Consider the following 21489-nt stretch of genomic DNA (forward strand, 5'->3'; position numbering starts at 1 on the left):
CTTGGTGGAACCACGAATGTAGTCTTACGATTAAAGCACAAAAGAAAGCATGGAGTAGGTTCCGGCGGTATCCTACCCATGATAATAAGTTGGCATTTTTAAAAGCAAAGGCGATAGCAAGAAGAACCAGGCGCCAGGCTCAACGCGAGTCCTGGCAAAAGTTTACGACGGGAATCAATTCATCAACTTCATCCAAAATCATTTGGGACCGGATCCGAAAAATCAATGGTCATTATCAGTCTCATCCCATCACCATTTTAAATACCAATGGCACTATCATCAGCGATGTGAGGGATATTGCGGATACCATCGCCGCCCATTTCGCCGCTGTTTCCAGTGATGCGAACTATCCCCCATCGTTTCATCCCATTAAATCATCAGCCGAACGTACATCGTACACCTTCCGGCCTTTTACACCGGAGGGGTACAATTCATTGTTCACCCTTCATGAATTGACGACGGCCTTGCAGCGAAGTCCTGACTCAGCTGTAGGGCCCGATGCCATTCATTATTCCATGATTCGGCATCTCTCACCAGAATCACTCTCACATTTACTCATATTATTTAATCGGATCTGGGTCAGTCATTCATTTCCTGACACCTGGCGAGCAGCCATTGTTCTTGCATTCCCGAAGCCTGGCAAAAATCCTCAGCAACCTAACAGTTACAGACCTATTGCTTTGACCAGTTGTCTATGTAAGCTCATGGAACGTATGGTCAACTATCGCCTTATGCACTACCTTGAGGTTAACAATATTTTATCTAAACATCAAAGCGGCTTTAGACGGTTCAGGTCCACAACATGCAATATGTTACGCCTTGAGACATCAATAAGACAAGCATTTGTGAAGAGGGAGCATATGCTAGCCATATTTTTCGATATAGAAAAGGCCTACGATCGTACTTGGAGGCACGGAATTCTCTCCGACCTCTATAATTGCGGCTTGCGGGGCAACTTGCCCATTTTCATTAAGAACTTTCTCGCTCGCCGCATCTTCCAGGTACGGATCGGAAGCACATTATCAGCTCCCCAAATTCAAGAACAAGGTGTACCTCAAGGTAGCATTTTAAGTGTTACACTTTTTATTTTAAGACTCAACGGGGTGTTGAACCAACTCCCGTTGTCTGTCACTGGCGCACTTTACGTGGATGATCTGTTGATATCATATCAATCAGTGAATATGAGGACAGCCGAGAGACAATTACAAACCGCACTCAACAAGATCAGCAAGTGGGCACATAATAACGGCTTCTCATTCTCCGCTGATAAAACTGTCGCTATGCACTTTTGTCGGCGTCGAGACCTACATGATGACCCACAATTGTTTCTAAACAATAGTATAATACCAATAGTAGAAAATACAAAAGTCCTCGGCATCACATTCGATAAAAAACTTACTTTCAAACCTCATATTGCACAATTGAGAGCTCGTTGCATGAAGACGATGAACCTCTTGAAGGTCATCTCTTCTACATCATGGGGAGCAGACCGTAAGTCACTCATTCACTTGTATAAAGCTCTAATAAGATCAAAGCTTGACTACGGCTCCATTGTATACGGGTCAGCACCTCGGAGTTATCTGAGTGTGCTCGACCCAATTCATCATCTCGCTCTCCGCATTTGCTCTGGAGCTTTCCGAACTTCTCCCATGGAAAGCCTCTATGTCGAATGCAACGAGCCATCACTGACATCAAGACGCCAGCAACTTTCCTTGAAATATTATTTCAAAATGAAGTCTTTACCAGGTCATCCACTTCATCGTGTCATTTTTAATCCCTCATTTCATAGACTATTTGCTGCTCGCCCTTCATGTGTTCCATCTTACGGTCTTCGTATGAGAGCACTTGTGGAAGAACTAGAAATAGACATCAGTCGTGTGGCCCCAGTTGCTTGGCAACTGGCACCATGGGAGCAGTCTCTGCCAGATGTCTCTCTTTCATTATCATTATACCCTAGAGTCACCACAGCAGATGTCATATATCGACAGATATTCTTTAGGCACAGGGGTAGGTACAACAGGTACTTTCCCATATATACCGACGGCTCCAAGAGCCCTGGCCATGTCGGTTGTGCCTACATCTGCTGTGAGGAGACATCTTTCAAACTTCCCGATACATTCTCTATTTATTCGGCAGAGCTGTACGCAATCCTTCAGGCTCTACGTCATATACGACGCAAACGCCACCGACGATGCATCATTTATAGTGACTCTCTTAGCGCATTACAAGCACTGTGTTCCTGTACGTTTCACACTCATCCATTCATTCATGCCATTTTTCATGAACTGCATTACCTCATTCATCATGGTACCACAGTAAAATTTTACTGGGTACCAGGTCATGTAGGAATACCGGGCAACGAAAAAGCAGACACCGCAGCTCGAACAACAACTAACATTGACAATAACCTTTTGGTACCTGCCAGTGACCACTTCTCAATCCTCCGGGAAGTGATGCATCACCGCTGGCAGGATCATTGGAACCATCAGATAAATAATAAACTTCATGCCATCAAGCCCACACTTGGCCATTGGCGTTCGAGCTGCAGAACTAACAGAAAGGAGGAAGTTCTGCTTGCCCGGTTACGCATAGGACACAGTCGCCTCACACAATCATATTTATTATTACGAGAGAGTCAACCAGAGTGCCCTCATTGTCAAAGTCCATTAACCATTGCTCATGCTTTTACTTGTTCACATCATCGTCATCATTTTAGGACCGCTTTTGGTCATAGTCATCTTTCACTTCATGACATTTTAAATGACAATAGCGATGCATCTCGCATTTTTAAATTCATCAAAGCCATTGGTTTATATGACAAATTATAGTTTTTACGATTTATGTCATTGTTTTACGTTTCATGTTCCTTTTTATGTTTTAGTTTTTTGACATGACAAAAGGACATCTTTCTTATTTTTATGTCTTGCTTTGGCGCAGTTTGACCAAATTGGTCCTTGCGCCAATAAATTCAAAATCCAATCCAATCCATTTTCCAGCGAGTAGAGTAGCTGGTGAGCAAACCGATTTCAACTAGCATAGCAAATTTCAATTACACGGAACTACTAAAATCACTCACTAGATGAACGAGCAACTCTTTTTCTTTCCCTTACTTTTTGCATATTTTTGTCTTTCCCTTTTGTTGCGAGCCAAAGCAAGAGGAAAAAAAAGTAACCACACCCATATTGCACCCGAGAGATAACAAAAAATGCCAGCGAGTTGCGAGAAAAGTAGCCTACCCTTCAACTTTTCTCGCACTTGCAGAGCAAGCGGCAATTTTACTTGCTAACGTTATTACACAGAGTGAGTTTGTAATTGAGCCTTTAGAACACCACGTTCCTTTGGGCTTAACAGGACTGTGCAATAGACAGCCTCCTAACTCAGCAGCTCATAACAAAATTAGCCTCCAGGTGGTAACATTGAATGAAATGATGAACCTCTCCACTAATTATATGAGGTACAGATTACACACACTGGTATCCAGTCATCTGTACTTCATATAATTAGCGGAGAGGTTCACTGTTTCATTTCCATCAATGCCACGTTCCTCTTCATCACTCAACACAATTTCAAGATTTGAACATGTGTTCTTCAAATCCTCTTTATCCCATGTTCTCAGATTGTCTATTTGATATAGAAATTCGAAGCTTTCATTGTGGTTTTCCATAAGCTGGAACCTTTATTTCAGGGATGTAACCGTTTTGTCAAGCACAACATGATCAGTATGTGAAGTACAACAATATTGAAGCACAACATAAAAAAAGTTTACTCTTTGAAAGATCTTTTCCCATTCCCAATATTTTCATCTCACTTTCATAAGAGAATTGTTTTTTTGTGTTCCTCAGGTGCGCTTCATTGTCTGCAAGCGCTATTGCATCTGTAATAACACCATTGACTCTATCATCAGACCCATGTTTTCAAGAAACCCTTGGACACTTTTGATGAGATTCTTTGAACTTTGTAGATCACAGATGACTTTTTCTGTAACATTTCGCTAACCATATTTATTTTAAACAGTATCTTATACCAAGTGAATAAAAAGCAAAGGAACTTGAAACTCTGCAGTTTTCGAGCAATTCCCAAAGCAGTGTTTTTGCCAAAAGCATCAATTTTTTAATCTTAGGAAGCTTCATACACAGCATCATAAATTTACTCAGGATAGTGAGGCTTGACTGTCTTTTCTCAACTATATTTCTACCTCTTTATTGTTGGAAATCTACAGAAGAATTTCTCATATGTATATGAATACAGATGTTTCTCCGCCCCACTCTTTTGTCAATAGTATATTCAGAGTAAGTTTTTGGTCAATCTACCCATCTTTCTTTCTCTGATCCTTTCTGCCATTCATCGTTTTTTTCTCTGTACTTTCTTTAAAAAATCCTGTCTCTGTGCCGTAGAAATGTTACACCTCCTGGAGTAACAATACACCCAAATTATACAACAATTATTAACAAGTAACCTGCATATGTGCTCATGAATGTCTGTTTCTTTCATAAATGACAGCAGTATGAATAGCCTGAAAATATACCTAGTATGCCTTAAAATAACCTGAAAACCCTTAAAAGATACCTGAAAATTATTTTCGGTTAAAATAACTGTGTTCAGCTAAGAATAATTGGCTCATTTGCTATGGGATCCCGTTAAAGGGATTCGCGGAAAATACACTCGGGTGTTTTTAAGTGCTGGATACCGGGAGAAAAACCCTAGCGAGGAGCAATTGTGCACGTGGTGTTAGCGCCAGTCCACCAGTTGATGGACGAGTCTGTTTTTGTGTGGATGTCCGTTCAATGTTCTATCACTCTCGGCTCAGTTCATCATATTTGGCCATGGCCGCAACTAGATACTTTTACATCCGGGGCAAGCCGGCGTTTTGACGCCTCTTGTAATGTAGAAGAAACAGTTAAAACGTGAATTCAGCGCCCCCTTCTGGTTCATCACCCAGGCACCAGACCCACCTGCCCCCCCCCCCCAGTTGCGGCCCAGTATTTGGCACTAAATGGACCAATGTTATATCGTCAATTTGCAAAGATTCTACATTGTTGTCCTTATTGCTAGATTCTACATTGTTGTCCTTATTGCTAGATTCTACATTGTTGTCCTTATTGCTAGATTCTACATTGTTGTCCTTATTGCTAGATTCTACATTGTTGTCCTTATTGCTAGATTCTACATTGTTGTCCTTATTGCTAGATTCTACATTGTTGTCCTTATTGCTAGATTCTACATTGTTGTCCTTATTGCTAGATTCTACATTGTTGTCCTTATTGCTAGATTCTACATTGTTGTCCTTATTGCTAGATTCTACATTGTTGTCCTTATTGCTAGATTCTACATTGTTGTCCTGGCGACAAAACTGTAAATGCATCTTTTGCTATTTGCAAACTGTCTTATTTACTAACACTGAAATATTTAGGCCCAAAGCAAAATAATAAAGTACTGAGAATACCCAGGAAAAAGTCTAGACTGTTTGCTAACACTAATACCCAAAAATCAAAAAGTATATCAAGAAGTAGGAAAACATCAAAATGGCAGAAAACAAAGAACCAGATATTCTCTCCTATATGAGCATGTAGGCAAAAAAATTTATTATCGACAAAGAAACAACGGAAAATACTTGGCGAAAGTAGAATAAAAATTAGAGAAAAAAAATTTTTTAATCAATCAAAAATATGCAGTGAAAATGAAAAGAGTAGAGAGTTATAAAAAAAAACACTCGTCTCGCAAATCCCAAGATAGCGATCCTTCGAAAAATCTGGTGGCAAAATCAAACTGAAGATAATATAATAAACACAAAATCTAGAAAAATAAAGAAAACAACGAAGAGTTTGACCCAAAAGAAAAAATAAATAAAATGAACATGCTATAAAGAAATCACAAAATGGCAAATTACACCACAGACAATCCCTCTGTAAAAGTCCCAGCTAGAGGCCGACTAGGACTGCAGCTATTGGACAGGGAGTGAAGCGTATAAAAGCATGTCCTTCATCTTCTGCAGCCAAGATGAGAACGAAAATAAATATACACTTCAATGGAGAAAGTCATATAAATTGTACATAGCTATCTGCCCTTTGAAGTAAGTAACAACATCAGGTCTTGAATACAAATCAAGGCCAAAACCATAGTTAGAAATGCATAGTCAGACATATTGATGTTTCATGTTACTTTCTGTTGTGTCAGAAAACCATGACTCCACTAAATATTCACTCATAGACACACATATCCTCCAGTCTCTGTGTACTGCATATGTACATCTTATATTGTTATATCTTTATCTTTACACAGATGTGGCATCATGAAAACTGGTCTAGAATCCTCTGCCACTGTTGTGGTTGAGTGATCATAGTGATAGACTCGCATCGCGAGGACCCGGATTCGAACCCTACCATCGCCATGGTGGTGGTGGGCTGAATTTGGTTTTCTGTGTGGTGCCCAACTGCAGGGCACAAATGTGAGTTAATCTCTATATTAGAAAGCCTCACCAGAGAGAACAACAGGCTTACAATGATACAATTATTCAATTATTACACTTCCCTCACTGTTAGAAAAATTGATGGCAGATGGCAGTACTACACATTACAAGCATTACACAGAAACAAACTTCACGTCAGGTTCACTGGACGTGGACACACATTCCAATATGTACCAATTCGTTAGAAGTTCAGCAGAGGAATATAGACAAGGTGCAAGTGTGGTTTAGTAGATGTTGTAGTAGGGGTTTAGAGATCCACACATGAAAAAAAATCAAACAAAGCATCTTTTTTGCCTCCTATTACTCTACATTTATGTTTTTTACATAATATTATGTCAGAAGTTGTATGGAACAAATATGAAATACCAATCCTTGACTGCTATTTTTCTTGGTGTATGTGCAGCTTTGAGATAACAAATTCACCCTGTGAATCTTTTGTGTGAGAGAATAAAATATGTGTTTCACTCCAAACTTTTTTTTCTCTCTTTGTTTTTGTCTGAGGGGATATTAGAAGTATTTCAGAGAGAGATAATTTAAAACTGTGACCAGTGTATCATCTCTTATGTATAATTCTTGAATTGGAAATAATAAATAATATCAAGCAGAATATGCATTAAAAAATCATCCATTGATTCTGTTCGGCTATATATAATAGTTCACTAGTATTTTATTTGGTATTATTTAGCTGTATTATTTTTAATAGGAGTAGTTGATAATCGTTAATACTCATTAAGAGTACAGGGAATGTCCAGAGCTTTACTTTAGCACTCCTTCCCAGGGTGTTGAATGATTGGTCAAAGGAAAGTGAATTTGGTGTACCCTGGTCTAGCACAAAGAGCACCAGACGTGTTCATCCGTTTGTTCATCCAAAAAATTACATCAGTGGGGGTGCAGAGTTAACACATGCCTATTTTCATAGATGGGGGTTGTCAAGTTCTAGTTTTACACACAAAAATAGTGCTTAGACTGTCTCTGCACATGATCAAGGATTATAAAAATACTGTGATCCTTCTTATTAAATCCTTCAATTTAACTCATCTACTTTTTCAAGAATTAGATGCGAGCACATATTTAAAAACTATAGAATAGCAGGGTTTGACAAATTGCAAAGAGATCTGGGTAGTAGAACAATCTTTTAGGTGCCAAACATTTTTACCACAAAAAATAGGTCAAAAATAATATTTCTTTGGAATTTTCCAGGATGTAGTGACCACATTCTTTAGTGATAAATATGCTGAATACAAATTCAAAAAATGTTTGTATTGTCCTGAGATTCCAATTTATATATAGCAACTTCACATAGAAAATTTTATAATTTACTATGCACCAATATTAATTTCTTAGTTGCCATGGGAACCTGGCACATAGGATTTCTCAAGCTTTTTAGTATAGCTCAGGGCTGCAACTGGGGGTGGGGAGTATGCAGGTCTGGTGCCCAAGCACTGTATTAAAGAGGGTGCCAAATTCACACTTTAACTGCTCCTTCTACATTACATGGGACACCAAAATGCTTGCTTGCCTAGGCTGACAAAGTACCTAGTTGTGGCTCTGGTATAGCTACATCAATAAATACATATATGCTTAGTCTGTACCTGAAATTTTTTATTTTTAATTAATCAAGATTAGAATAGCAAAAGCACACATGAAGCTTGAAAAATCTGGACAATGTTAGCAAAACAGAAAGTATTTTGAGATGCAGATTACATTCAAACCAGCCGATTCAATCTATTTATAATAATTACCTGTAATATATATGAAATATGTTTTCATGCATGATGGAAATGCATGTTTTCACAGCATGTTGGTCTATCTCTCATTCCCTTTCCCAGCATGCTAACTAATGCAGTCAAATATGATGCAAAGTTCCCTGGTATACATAATTATATTTTTGCCTACCTTGATGTTTACTTAAAAAATGTTTGGTTTCTTTTTTACCATTTTTTTTTTCTCCTGTAAGTTAATTTTACATGTTTTTGTTATATAGCTTTTACATTTATAAATTTTATGTATTTTACAGCAGAGATAGTAACTGAAGGGGAACAAGAAACTCCATGCTACAATAATAACCCTTCGACTGCCCCTTTGGGTGCTTATCCTTGCCCAAATGGAACTTTTTGTAAAGAGGGATGGATAGGTCCCAATTTTGGGATTACTAGCTTTGATAATATTTTTTTCGCCATGTTGACGGTATTCCAGTGTATCACTATGGAAGGCTGGACTGCTATTTTATATTGGGTATGTATTTTTCCACCAAAAAAAAAATTAGTTTTTAATTAAATTTTCATCAGTATTATTTCTGCATGAAATTGTAATGATTTTGAATTGTCATTTACCCCATGCACTTTAATAAAATGTTTAAAAAAATCTTTGAAAGTGATAGCTTGAAAAAAATAGCTTTATTCCATAAAAGTATTGAGTCATATGGTCACCTCACATGTAGCAAATTGTGTTAGAGGCTAAACTGAACTAAATCAAAGATATTTTTTGGAACTCTAATAATTTGTGTAATTTCCAGATTTTCACAATATTTCTCGTGCATAACAACACACTTATTGAGGTGCATTAAATACACATTCCTAGACTTTTAACTAGTCCATCTGTAATCCCACAATCAGCCCTGAGGGCTGGGCATGGGGGCAAAAATTTGAATCTGGTCTCGTAAGAAATTGTAGTCCACACTGCAGTTCCTATTTACACACTTTCCTTCTCTGCTGATTTCACTGTCTATGAGAGAACATAAGAATACTTGTTTTCAAAAAAGGAAGAGTTCAGTCAATAATTTGTTAATTATTATTTATAATTAATATTTAATTAAATGAAAAGTTTAGTTAATTAGTTAATATAAATCCTGTCAAAATGTTTGCAGCTTCCAGTGCCATAGCAAGCAATCAACTGGGTATAACTTATATACCAAAGTTTTCCCCCCTTGAGCATGCGGCTTATATACCAGCTTATATTGTCTCAGGTGCAGCCCGCGACACTGCGTTTGACCATTACTTGCCCTCAAACAGAGAGAAGTTGGCCACCCTTGAAATACATCATTCTCGACAAAAGTTTGAGAATAATGGTGAATTTAAGTAACTTGTTGATGATTTACCTTATTCACCAATACAAGCTGTGGGTTATACATAACTACAAGTAAATTTAATAAATTCACAAAATTTATCAAAATTACCAAAATGGTCAGTGACAACCGGCAATTGTGCATAATCAGCAGATTTGTCATATTTACCATAACATATATATACAGTCGACGCTCATTGTTAGACTCCTATTGTTTCATCAGAAATAGACATTATATTGGGTGGTCGTTACCATGGTCCCCACAAGGATAGGGCTGACAGGGCTCCAGCCCTGAGGCCCGGGATGATTCTCATCATTTGTTGTTTTTTCATGCTATAAATTCATCATAAAGGGGCCTGCAAAAGATCCCAGCTTAGGGGCCCTGCTCCAGGATATGGGAGTCATGGTCATTACATCGAAAAGTAAACATATGGGAGATACCTTATATGAAAGCCTTTGAGACTTATCCTATCTGTCGTTGTAATGGAATGGCCACTAAAACGTGAGGTCCTTATAACGAGCATCAACTGGATGTACTATAGATTTTTCTCTAATCTAATGTTAAATTTTTTGATACAACATCCTCCAATAAAGCCCATAATAACAATATTTTTTAAAGGACTTTGAAGGCCCCCTCCCCTACAATGATATTTTTCTATACTTTGCTTTAAATTGCCTTCACTGTATTTTTAAACACCTCACTAGTTTTGTTTTTCGGAAGACATTCAGTATAAGACATACATAACAGTCTGTTTAACTCCTCTTCAAGGTGAAAAAAATCCAAGATGTTAGCAATGTCTATGACACAGAGAAATGGGAAAATAAACGAAGAAAATAACCTAATAATTTTCTGTACTTTATTATTGCTCAAATTAATCAAATAAAAAACTAGAAGAGCTACTAAAGAGTAAAAAACTGTAGCTGCTATAAATAGTAGTTGGTAATGCAAATAATTTTTTATTGAGAACAGCATATAAGTATGATATGTGATGATGATGCTTTTTTGATATAATGATAATCTCTTTAGAACAAGATTTTTTTTCTTGGCCCACAGAATGTCATTGTATCAATATTCTACTGTATTTTATTTTCATGTCGGTAGTTCTATGCTCTTTTGAACAGTTAATCAGAGCTTTGAAAAATGATAATTTATTGCTTGTGACCTTTATTGCTACGTAAAGAACTGTTTTTCAGGAAGTCAAAATAACTTTTTTTATTTTATCTTATTATTTTTTAGACAAATGATGCACTTGGAAGCACTTTCAACTGGATCTATTTTGTACCTCTTATTATTCTTGGATCATTTTTTATGCTCAACTTAGTTCTTGGTGTCCTTAGTGGGTATGACAATTTTGTGGCCTTTAAAATTTGGTGCTCAATTGATAATCATTTTCTAAAAAAATATTTTTATATAGTGGGACTTTTTGATTTTGAGAATACTTTATATCAGTGTTTCTCAACCTTTCTGAACCCAAAGACCAGTAAAATGTCTGAAACAATTTGATGGACCACTTGCGTCCCATATTACGGGACATTTCTGTATTTTTAGTGGTTCTGAATTTCTTTTCATACATTTGTCCCATTTTTTTCAATGGTGTTTATTTTTAATTTATGATGTTTACTAAAATCGTTAATAAACAGCGTTTTTATAACTTATGATGATTTTGGGTATAAATACAAATATTCACACATTTCGCATTGCAAGATAAACTGTTTTTTTTCTAAATTTTTCAACAATTTTAACTACAATTGGTGATTTTGGTGGCTTATGGCAACATTTTTAAAAGCAATTGGCAACGTCCGTATTTTACAGTAACTCATTTGAATGTTTTTCCGAAGTTTTGTTTACTGTGATTTGTAGTAACCTATTTTCCTACCCTTCACCCCTTTTTGCAGTAATTAGCAAATCTGTCGTAAATTGCATTTTTGGGCTGGAAATTAGTTATATACTGTATTTATGATCGCAGTTTCCTGCATTTTCCTTGACGAGGTGAATGAACCGAACTATGAAGGTACAATTTTTATTTGTGAATCCATATGGATATTACTATGTATAATATCCATTACAACAATTGATTAATTTTCCATCCAGTTAGAATTAAATTATCACGTTTGCCTGCAGACCACGTACACCATCATTGCAGACCACATCTGTACCATAGGTTGAGAAACGCTGCTTTATATGATAGCTAGCCTGACCATTTATACAGGTACATGCAGGAATTGCCAATTCTCACAAAAAAGTCACCAAACGTAAAAAACATTGCCAATTATGGCTGAAATTGCTATTCAATTTCAATGAGTGGGAAATTAAGTGCTTTTGTTAATCACAGTATTATGTGAATTTAAAATGTTAGGCTGAGAAAAATGTCTCCCTTTGCACTGTCACCTCCTGTGGCAGTTGTTGCTGTAGTTTAAAGAGGCTGGAACGTTTCCACTCAGCGCATCACATTATTAATGGTTGCTATAATACAATATAAAATTGCTGTGCTGATTAGTGAGCTTACCCAATTTGTAAGAGGACCCGGTTGGATTCCCAGAGGAGGCAATTTTCCTTTCTGTAGTTGCCCTCGGCTTAATATCCAAAAAGTCTCAAGATAAAATGTATTTGCAAAAAAAATATTTAACACATGATAATTTTTTTCACATAAATATTTATAGTCATAATTATGGTAATGTAATTTACAAGTAATATGGAAGTTATCATCATCCATGATTTAAAGCTGAGAGCTAAATAACATGAGAGGGACATATCATCGTAGACAGAGTTGAACATTCAAGTGAACTTTGATAAAAATATAGAAAAGTAGAGCATTTTTATAAAAAAAAGTCAGACAGCTTAAATTTCCAGGAAATACAAAAATGTCCTGTAAAATACAACAAGTTAAGTTATCCTAACAACAGCTTATATTGAATAAATGTGAAATGTTAAGCAAATTTGTTTGCCAAAAAGGAAATCTTTGTACAGTGGAACTTTGGTTAACAAACGGTTCAGTTAACAAGCAATTTGCATAACGAGCAAAAATTTTGAATAAATTTTGACTTAGTTAACGAGTGATGGTTTGCATTACGAGCGAATTTAATTTATTTTCACGTTATTACAACGGAGCTGATGGTTTTTGCTTTTGCTCACACATGTGTTATGGAATTGTGGGTAATGTTTTCCGCTGCAGTCTCTGGTAAGCATGCCTCAGTCAGAAATTTAGCACACATGCGAGTGTGTTAAATTTGGGTAAGACCATGGACTCGAGGTGCATGAGGATGGCATTCAAGAACTAGTAGGGAAAAATGTCTCAGAGTTTATGGTAGATTAAGTTATGGATCTCTTGCACACACCAGCAAGAGTTTATGGACAGTATCTTATCTGAGGAAGAGAAATGTAAAGAGGAGTCCCTTGCATAAAATGAGATTAGAGAAATGTGTAGAATGTGGGAATCTGTGCAAAACTGCAGAAAAGAACCACTCAAATAAAGCTGTTGCAATGTGCAATCTCTCTAACAAACACTGCAATTTACCATTTTCCAGAAATCCAAAAAAGAGGCAAAAGCAAGTATCATTGGATAAGGTTCTTTTTGAAAGTCATGTAAAAAGAATGAGTTTGCAAGCAATAGTGAGTATGTAAATCATCCTAAACAATAGTCCTCCTCTCTCTCATTGTTTAGAGCAGTGTTTCTCAACCGCGGGATTGTGGCCCGGAATCGGGTCCTAATATCATTCCTATCAGGCCGCGAGTAATTAGCCATTTAATTTTTCCTCATTCATTTTCCGTTGGCCATGTGTTTGGCTGGGCCTTTGACTCACAAAAATGAATGAAACCGGACCACGGGCTTGAAAAGATTGAGAACCACTGGTTTAGAATAAGTTAATTTGTAAACATTATCGTATTGTACGTTTATTTATGGTGTTGTTTATATTACATATATTTTCTTGCATTATGTATAATTATTAATATGTTTAATTATTGATTGAATGCTGTTTTTGCTAGTCATTTTTATGTGAATGTCTAATTGTGGAACGAATTATCAGAGTTTCCATTATTTCCTACGGGGAAGTTTGATTCGCATAACAAGCTATTTGGATAATGAGCACATTGGCGGAATGAATTAAGCTTGTTAACTGAAGTTCCACTGTACCTTATTTGAATATGCTGGTCACTAATATGAATATGTTATAAAAGTCAATTGCTCATAGTCTATTTGTAAAAAAATGATTTCAAAATTTTTATAGAATATTTATTATATATTTATTTTATGAGAGTATAATGTTGTTCAAGGAAATAATGCTCCCCAATACAGTTTAACCTCAATTTAAAAATACTTGATTAAATGATTAAGTTCAGGTCATCAAAAAATCATCATTCAAGTCCATGATTTTTGTTTTCTGTTGTAATTTGAATTTCCTCATCTCAAACAACATGCCAGAACATACAGTCGATGCTCGATTTTACAAACACTCTCATTTCTACGAACTGGTCCTCGGTCCTGAAGATATGCCATAGAGCTAATGTTAAAATCTGCTCTATTTCACAAACTCTCATTTCTATCAACTCTCTATTTTATGAACTCTCATTTCTATCAAGTCTCTATTTTATGAACTCTCATTTCTATCAAGTCTCTATTTTATGAACTCTCATTTCTATCAAGTCTCTATTTTATGAACTCTCATTTCTATCAAGTCTCTATTTTATTAACTTCATTTTCTTTCCGCTATTTTTTCCGGTTATTTTATTCTACTAGCCATCTCCAAGTTCATTTTAATCAAAAATAAACTTCAATTCAGTTGTTCTACATGTCTTAAGAGAAAATAGAGGAACAGAGGGGAGGTGTAGAGAGGGTTTGCCAACATACAGGTGTTTTCGAACATGTGCCAGGAAGAAGGTTAGATTGTTGGCAGGGGTGACTCTGAATTGAAGATAACAACATAATTCACTCTGTGCATTATTTTATTTTATTTAGGTAATTTAATATACAAACCTGTGCAAGGCCAGTAGGCTCTAGCTTCACAGGTGCACAATTCAAACAATCAACAAAATTGGGGAAAAACAGAAACAGCGGGGAATATCAGTGAAAAGAAATAACATATTCACACACACGAACATATGCAAAGGGGAGAATGCATAAAAGATACAAATACAAATACAACGCCACAACAGGCAAAATGCCCAACGAGGTGGCTGATAAAAAGATGCCCATAAAAATATGGTTGTCATATGTTTCAAAAATACAGCAACCCAATTAAAAATGCAATTAACACAAATTACAAACAATATATACACATGATAAAATATTATACAATGCCCATAAAGAATACTTATGGTTGTCTTATTCTAAGAATGGATAGCTTCTCGATTTACCCCAACATGTTTATCGTATTTCTTTTTAAACGTGTCAATTGTGTTACAATTTACTACCTCCGGGGGTAAGCTATTCCATTTATTAACAACCCTATTGGAGAAAAATTCCCTGCGACACCATAACCTTGCATTGTCCCTCACCAATCGATACTGGTGTCCCCTTGTAAAAGCAGTCGATTGGCGGTGTACTAAACGTTCATGGTCCATCCTATCCATCCCATTGAAAATTTTGAACACTTCGATCATATCTCCTCGACACCTGCGTTCATCCAATGTAAACATATTCAAAAAATGAAGTCTTTCTTCATAACTCAAGCCCTGTGTGCCAATAAGGACACGCGTAGCTCTTCTCTGCACCCCTTCAACCAAGTCTATGTCCCTCTGTAGGTATGGTCTCCAAAACCTTACAGCATACTCCAGTCCAGGACGAACTAAGCCTCGAAAAAGCGGAAGAATGACTTTAGGAGAACGCGAAGAGACCTTTTTGAAAATGAGACCAAGCATTCTATTCGATTTTTTGACAACCGCTGAACAATGTTCAGAAAACTTAAGTCGCTCGTCAATGAGAATTCCCAAATCGGTGACTCTAGTTGCATCCGGGATAGTGACACCATTCAACTCGTAAGAGAACCGTGGGTTGTTCGAACCAAAATGAGCGACCATGCACTTATCTACGCTAAACGTCATGCTCCATTCATTTGCCCATGCTGCAATCTTGTTTAAGTTGGTCTGGAGCAACTCCCTATCGCTTTCATTTCCGATTACCCCCATTAGCTTCACATCATCTGCGAATTTGCTAGTAATTCCATCGATACCCTGATCGAGTTTGTCGATAAAAAGTGAAAAAAGTATGGGGCCAAGGACACTTCCCTGAGGAACTCCACTTGTGACGTCTGTCACACTAATAAATAAGTTTGACACTAATAAATAAGTTTAAAAAAATCCTGAATGCAAAACAGACAATAAAATAAACATGTATATACAAATAAAATTCAAGGCTGGATTAAGACGCTTTAAGACCAAAAGCACTTGAATGGTTTTGGTGCCCCTTCCCTCCCCATCTCCCATTCCCTACAAGTATATTTTACTCAATACTGAACCTATAAATTAAAAAAAATGAAATTTAATATTTCACAAGTAACTATATATAATCAAAGACAGAATTATGATGTGAATATTTTTAGGCACAGACATTGAAATTCTGTCCCCACCCATTTTTTTTTCTACTTTCAAAGTCATAGATAATATCTCCTGGATTTTTTTTCTTTTTGGAGCATCTTAGGAAGTTTTTGGAATTCTTCTTTCATATTTTTCAAAAAACCGACGTTAGATTTTTTTTTTTTCAAAATCTTTTGGAAAAAATTTCAAGATATTTTCTCCTATTGACTGCATGTTAGGATTTCATAAACGGCTTCAAAAGCACCCACTGAATCATAATATGTCCAATATTATAGTACTCACAGATACTTTATTGTTGGCGAACCACAGTCATTCAGTACCTAGAATCTAGAGGATCTAGATCACACTAAAAAAGTGTGGCTCTAACCTGTGTAACCTATGCAAACGCATGTAGCACTGAATCGGGAAGGGGGGGGGGTGAAAGAGAAAAATAATTACAAACATTGCAAAAAAAGTTATGCAAAATTTCAAACTATATGAGTGCACTGTACTGAATGATTCGCAGAGAAAACCATGATTTTTTATGTATTTCATCAGGTTGGGTGGGAACACAGCTACGAGTTTTCAGGATTATTTTACTGGTGCGGCTTACATGCAAGAGGGGCACTAAAACTTTCCCACACAAATTAATGATACGATGACGATCCTGAATTCATCATTTGCTGTCCATTCATTGCATCTTCTCTGAAAACACACAATTGATCCACTAATGACTCACAAAGATTTGTACATTTTTAACTTAACGTCCTTATTCTGTAGAACTTTACTTATACTCTTGATGCATGGGGTCTTGACCACACACAACCTGAGGACTTCAGAACAATTATATGTTTTCACAATTTGCGAGAGTTAGCATGCAAATTGGTAGGCAGATATTTTTAGCTAGGTAGTGAAACCTTAGAAAAATCAGTTCGACCAAGGGAGTTTGGTTTATGATGCTGTTAAGAAGGCCCAAGCTTACTTTATGGAAATTGCACGAAATCTAATTCCAAAAACTCAACACTAACGTGATCCCTATTTTGCAATATTATTAGTCTTCTGAATTTGTGCCATTTGTTTGATGAAGGTATTCAGCTATACAATCAATCGAATATTCTAGGATTTTTTGCCGGATGCTTGGTGCTGGAAAAAAATTGTGCATAAAAAACCCATTTTGATAACTTTTTTGTGGTGCCCCATTTTTTTTTTCTGGTACCCTAAGCACATGCTTATTTTGCTTAATGGTTAATTCAGCCCTGAATTCAATATATGAACATATATAAATGAAAAATATATGTATAAATTTAAAAGAAAAAATTAAATTAAAAGTATTTAAAAATTATTGCATGGCATTCCAAATTCAAATAATCAATAGAGCTGATGAGAAAAAACAGCAATATCAGTAAAACAATGAAAAAGATCGCACACAAGAAAAGCAAACAAAGGGGAAAAAACACATAAAAAGATGACACCTATTAATAGGTTGAAAAAAAAAACATACATACACCAATGAAACTGAATATGATGAACTAAAATGCATAACATGTTAAAAATGATGAGAGATTAGAAGCTCCGAGAGAGTGACAAAATCTGTGATATGTGTATGAACATACGAGTTCTGGTGGCAATCTGTTCCATACAGATTGTAGCAGAAGTTATAAAATTCGGAATTACCCCTGGCAGTTGGAATTTTAATTTGTAATGGATGTCTTCTTGGTGATGGTCTGGTAATGATTTCAAAAACTGGAGTTAACTGACCTGTATGGACTAAGTTATGAATGGATAAACTGGTGGTTCCAGAAATAGTATGATATAATAGGTTATTGATATAAAAATAAACACAGGCCATTGCCACTACAGGCAAGTTCCTCAACCAGGTGGCTGAAAAAATATGCCCATAAAAATATATATGCCAAATATATATATAAACAAAATACAACGACCCAATATAAAACCATGTATCATAAAAGAAAAAATGAATAAGTAATACTGTGTAATACACTGCCCATAAAAGCATTATAGTTGTCTTATCTAAGTGTGAATGCTTCTCGATTTATTCCACTATATTTATCATATTCCTTTTTGAATGTTTCAGTTGTGTTAGAATTCACGCCCTCCCCTGGCAGTAAGCTATTCCATTTATTAACAACCCTATTAGGGGAAAAACTTTGTGCAACACTAAAACCTAGAATTGTCCCTTGCTAAACGATACTGGTGTCTCCTTGTCAAAGCAATTGATTGACATTGTAGTAATAACTCATGGTCCATCCCACTGAAAATTTTAAACACTTTGCTCATATCCCCCTCGACACCAGCGTTCTTTTAATGTAAACATATTCAAGAAATCAAGTCTCTCTTCATAGCTCAAGCTTTGTGTGCCAATAAGAGCATGCATAGTTCTTCTCTGCATCCCCTCAACCAAGTATATGTCCCTCTGTGGGTATGGTCTCCATCAAAACTTTACAGCATAGTCCAGGCAGTGCTGTCTTAAGGCATGGGCCCACCCAGGCACAGCCCGGGCGCCTCAAGAGAAAAAGGGCCTCACAAAAATTAGATATGATTGAAATTTTGGAAAATTTTTCTGGTAGGGCCTCAGAAAAATCACTTGGCCCGGTGGGGGGGCATGATATGATGCTCTTAAGACGGCTCTGAGTCTTTTTTGACCACCGCTGAACAATGTTCAGAAAACCTAAGCCACTTGTCAATGAGAATTTCCCAATCGGTGATCCTAATTGCATCCAGGATAGTAATACCATTCAACTCAATAGTGAAACATGGATTGTTCAAACCAAAATGAGCGACAATGCACTTATCAACACTAAAGGTCATTCTCTATTCATTAGCCCATGTCATAATCAAATGGCCGCTGTGGTGGTCGAGTGGTTACAATGCCGGACTCGTGATGCGAGGATCCGGGTTCGAACCCCACAGTGGTGGTCGGCTGAAGTTGGTTTTCTGTGGTTCCCAACTTCAAGGCGCAAATGCGAGCCGATCTCCCCGTTAAAAAGTCTCGCCACAGAGAGCAACAGTCCTACAACGATAAATCATTCAACCATAACACTTCACTCATAGTTAGAAAAACTGGGGGCAGATGACAGCACTACACATAACAAGCATTACACCGAAACAAACTTTACGTCAGGTTGCACTACATGTACACTCACATTCCCGCATGTACCGATTCGTTGGGGGTTCGTTGGGGGGTTCCGCGGGGGGGGGGTGCATGTGTGGTGTAGCAGTGGTAGGTAGGGACTCCAAAAAATGGCTCGGGGATCCATGATGTTCTTAAGTCAGCCACCTCGTTGGGCAATTTGCCTGTTGTGGCGTTGTATTTGTATTTGTATATTCTTCTCCCTAGGATTCCCAACTACCCCATTAGCTTCACATCATCTGCAAATTTGCTAACAATCCCATCAATACCCTGATCAAGTTTATCAATAAATAGTTTAAAATGTATGGACCCAAGGACACTTCCTTGAGAGACTCCATTCTTCACCTGTCCAATCGGAAAATTCCCCGTCCACATAACCTGTTGTTACCTATCTCAGTCACAGTTCTATCCAATTCAACAAATTGCCTCCAATCCCAATTGCATGTAAACGCTTCAAAAACTTACCATGTTGGACTTACTTCACTGCAGATCAACTCTGGCCATATCGCAATATTGTAATTTACTGCCGTTAACATTAGGGTTGGGTTCAAAATGATGGGAATCATCTATTGGTGGTCACCTCAAATTTGTTAGGGAAAATATCTTGTCTATATTCTTCCCCGGGATCGAACCTAGGACTTGACGGCAATCAAGATGAGCATCTAACCACCATATCACTCGGACGCTTTCATGTTGGACCTGATTAAATGATTTGAGGAAATCAAGATAAATAACATAGATGTTTTTGCCTTTTCCCAAAGCCTTAGTTACATGATCATAAAAGAAAAGCAGATTGGTTACACATGACGTCTCCTTTGTGAACCCATGCTGGTTTTCAGACAATTCACTTTTCTCCTGGGTGATGTCATTTCCCCAACAAATTTTCATAGTGACACATTGTAGTAAATTTTTTTTTTTTTTTTCATTATTTCAAATTGAAAATTATTGCTTACACCAACAGTATTTACTGGGAGGAATGTTTTTTTTTCGGTAATAGCATTTTGAAAGTACTATTGCTGGCGTTTTGTATATTCTTAAACATTTTTTGCCAGGGTAGCAGACTGACCTTTCTTCTTCTTGTTCACTTGTCCGTTGCTTCCTTTTTTGGTGAGTTTCTGCATTGGAAATATTAAATACATTTTATTTGAAGGAGGAAGAAAAAATGAAACCTTATACTGATTAATTTTGAGGCACTTTGGTGGCGCTGAAACTGTCATAGCATGCTGATTGGAAGCGAGAGAGCGAGAGTTTCAGTCCTACTGTTGTTATATTCAGTATAATTTTATCTATGACATATTGTGCTTTTTTTACTTTTTAGACTTTCTATGTCATATTTACTTTCTTGGTATATCATTTACGTTTTCTATCATTGAAATTATTCAATCATCATATAAAAAAAATTGTTTTAATGACAAACATTCATGAAATCGGATGGTTTGAGTTTTATATTTCTCTACACTCTTTATATTTTGAGTAATAAAAAACTCAGTATAGATATTTTTTATTACTACAATATTGTTTAAATATGCTAACAAAGATTATCCTAAGCTCTTTGAGAGCATCAGAAAAAATATTTCTTGAATACCTTGAGAACTGTACCGCTAAATAAAATAATTTAACCAAATAACAGAAATAATGAATTTTTTATTTAAAAAAAATATACAATGAAAATCTTATCTATAATAGCATGTCGTGACTGATTCATCATTTCTGAGCTGAAACCGCTCAAGCTATATTAATGAAATTTGATCAGAAGTTTTGTTTCATGACATAAACATAAAGAAGGGTGTTTTTCGAAATTTCACCCCTAAGGGGATTGTAAGGGGGATGAAAGATAACATAGAAAAATTATGCCAAACTGGAACAGCTGAATCTATAGTCATGGAATTTGGTCAGAAGTTTATTGTATGATGTAAAGACTAGGTAAGAAGTTTATTGTATGATGTAAAGACTAGGTAAGAAGTTTATTGTATGATGTAAAGACTAGGTTTTTTCAAGAAAGGTTTTTCCAAATTAGACCCTTAAGGGGGTTCAAAATAACAGAAATATAATTTATACATTTATAAATATGAAATTTGGTCAGTATTTTTGTATTGTAATGTAGAGACTCGCTGAGAAGGAATTTTTAAAAATTCAACCCTGTACGGGGAGGTTTCAAAGGTTATTTGGAGCAGTCACTAAGCCGAATCGCTGAAGACATATGAAATTTAGTCAGTATTATATTTTATAATGTAGATACACACTAAGACTGGATTTCTGAAAGTTCATCCCCCATGGGGGTCATGAGGTGTTCAAATG

The 21489-nt window shown here is 36.4% G+C and overlaps 1 protein-coding gene across 1 annotated transcript in view; it reads left to right on the forward strand.

Moving 5' to 3' along the window:
* LOC149065463 (voltage-dependent calcium channel type A subunit alpha-1-like) overlaps positions 1–21489 on the forward strand; it is a 426448-nt gene that overhangs the window by 76567 nt on the left and 328392 nt on the right. The window contains exons 5-6 of the mRNA XM_089253992.1: positions 8484–8701; positions 10767–10870. Of these exons, the coding sequence (XP_089110118.1) occupies positions 8484–8701; positions 10767–10870 (322 nt within the window). The remainder of the gene's footprint in view (positions 1–8483; positions 8702–10766; positions 10871–21489) is intronic.

This window comes from Pholcus phalangioides, unplaced genomic scaffold (assembly GCF_987345545.1).
Source record: "Pholcus phalangioides strain wild (caught in Gottingen) unplaced genomic scaffold, Ppha-v1.0 ptg000039l_1, whole genome shotgun sequence".
NCBI lineage: Eukaryota > Metazoa > Arthropoda > Arachnida > Araneae > Pholcidae > Pholcus > Pholcus phalangioides.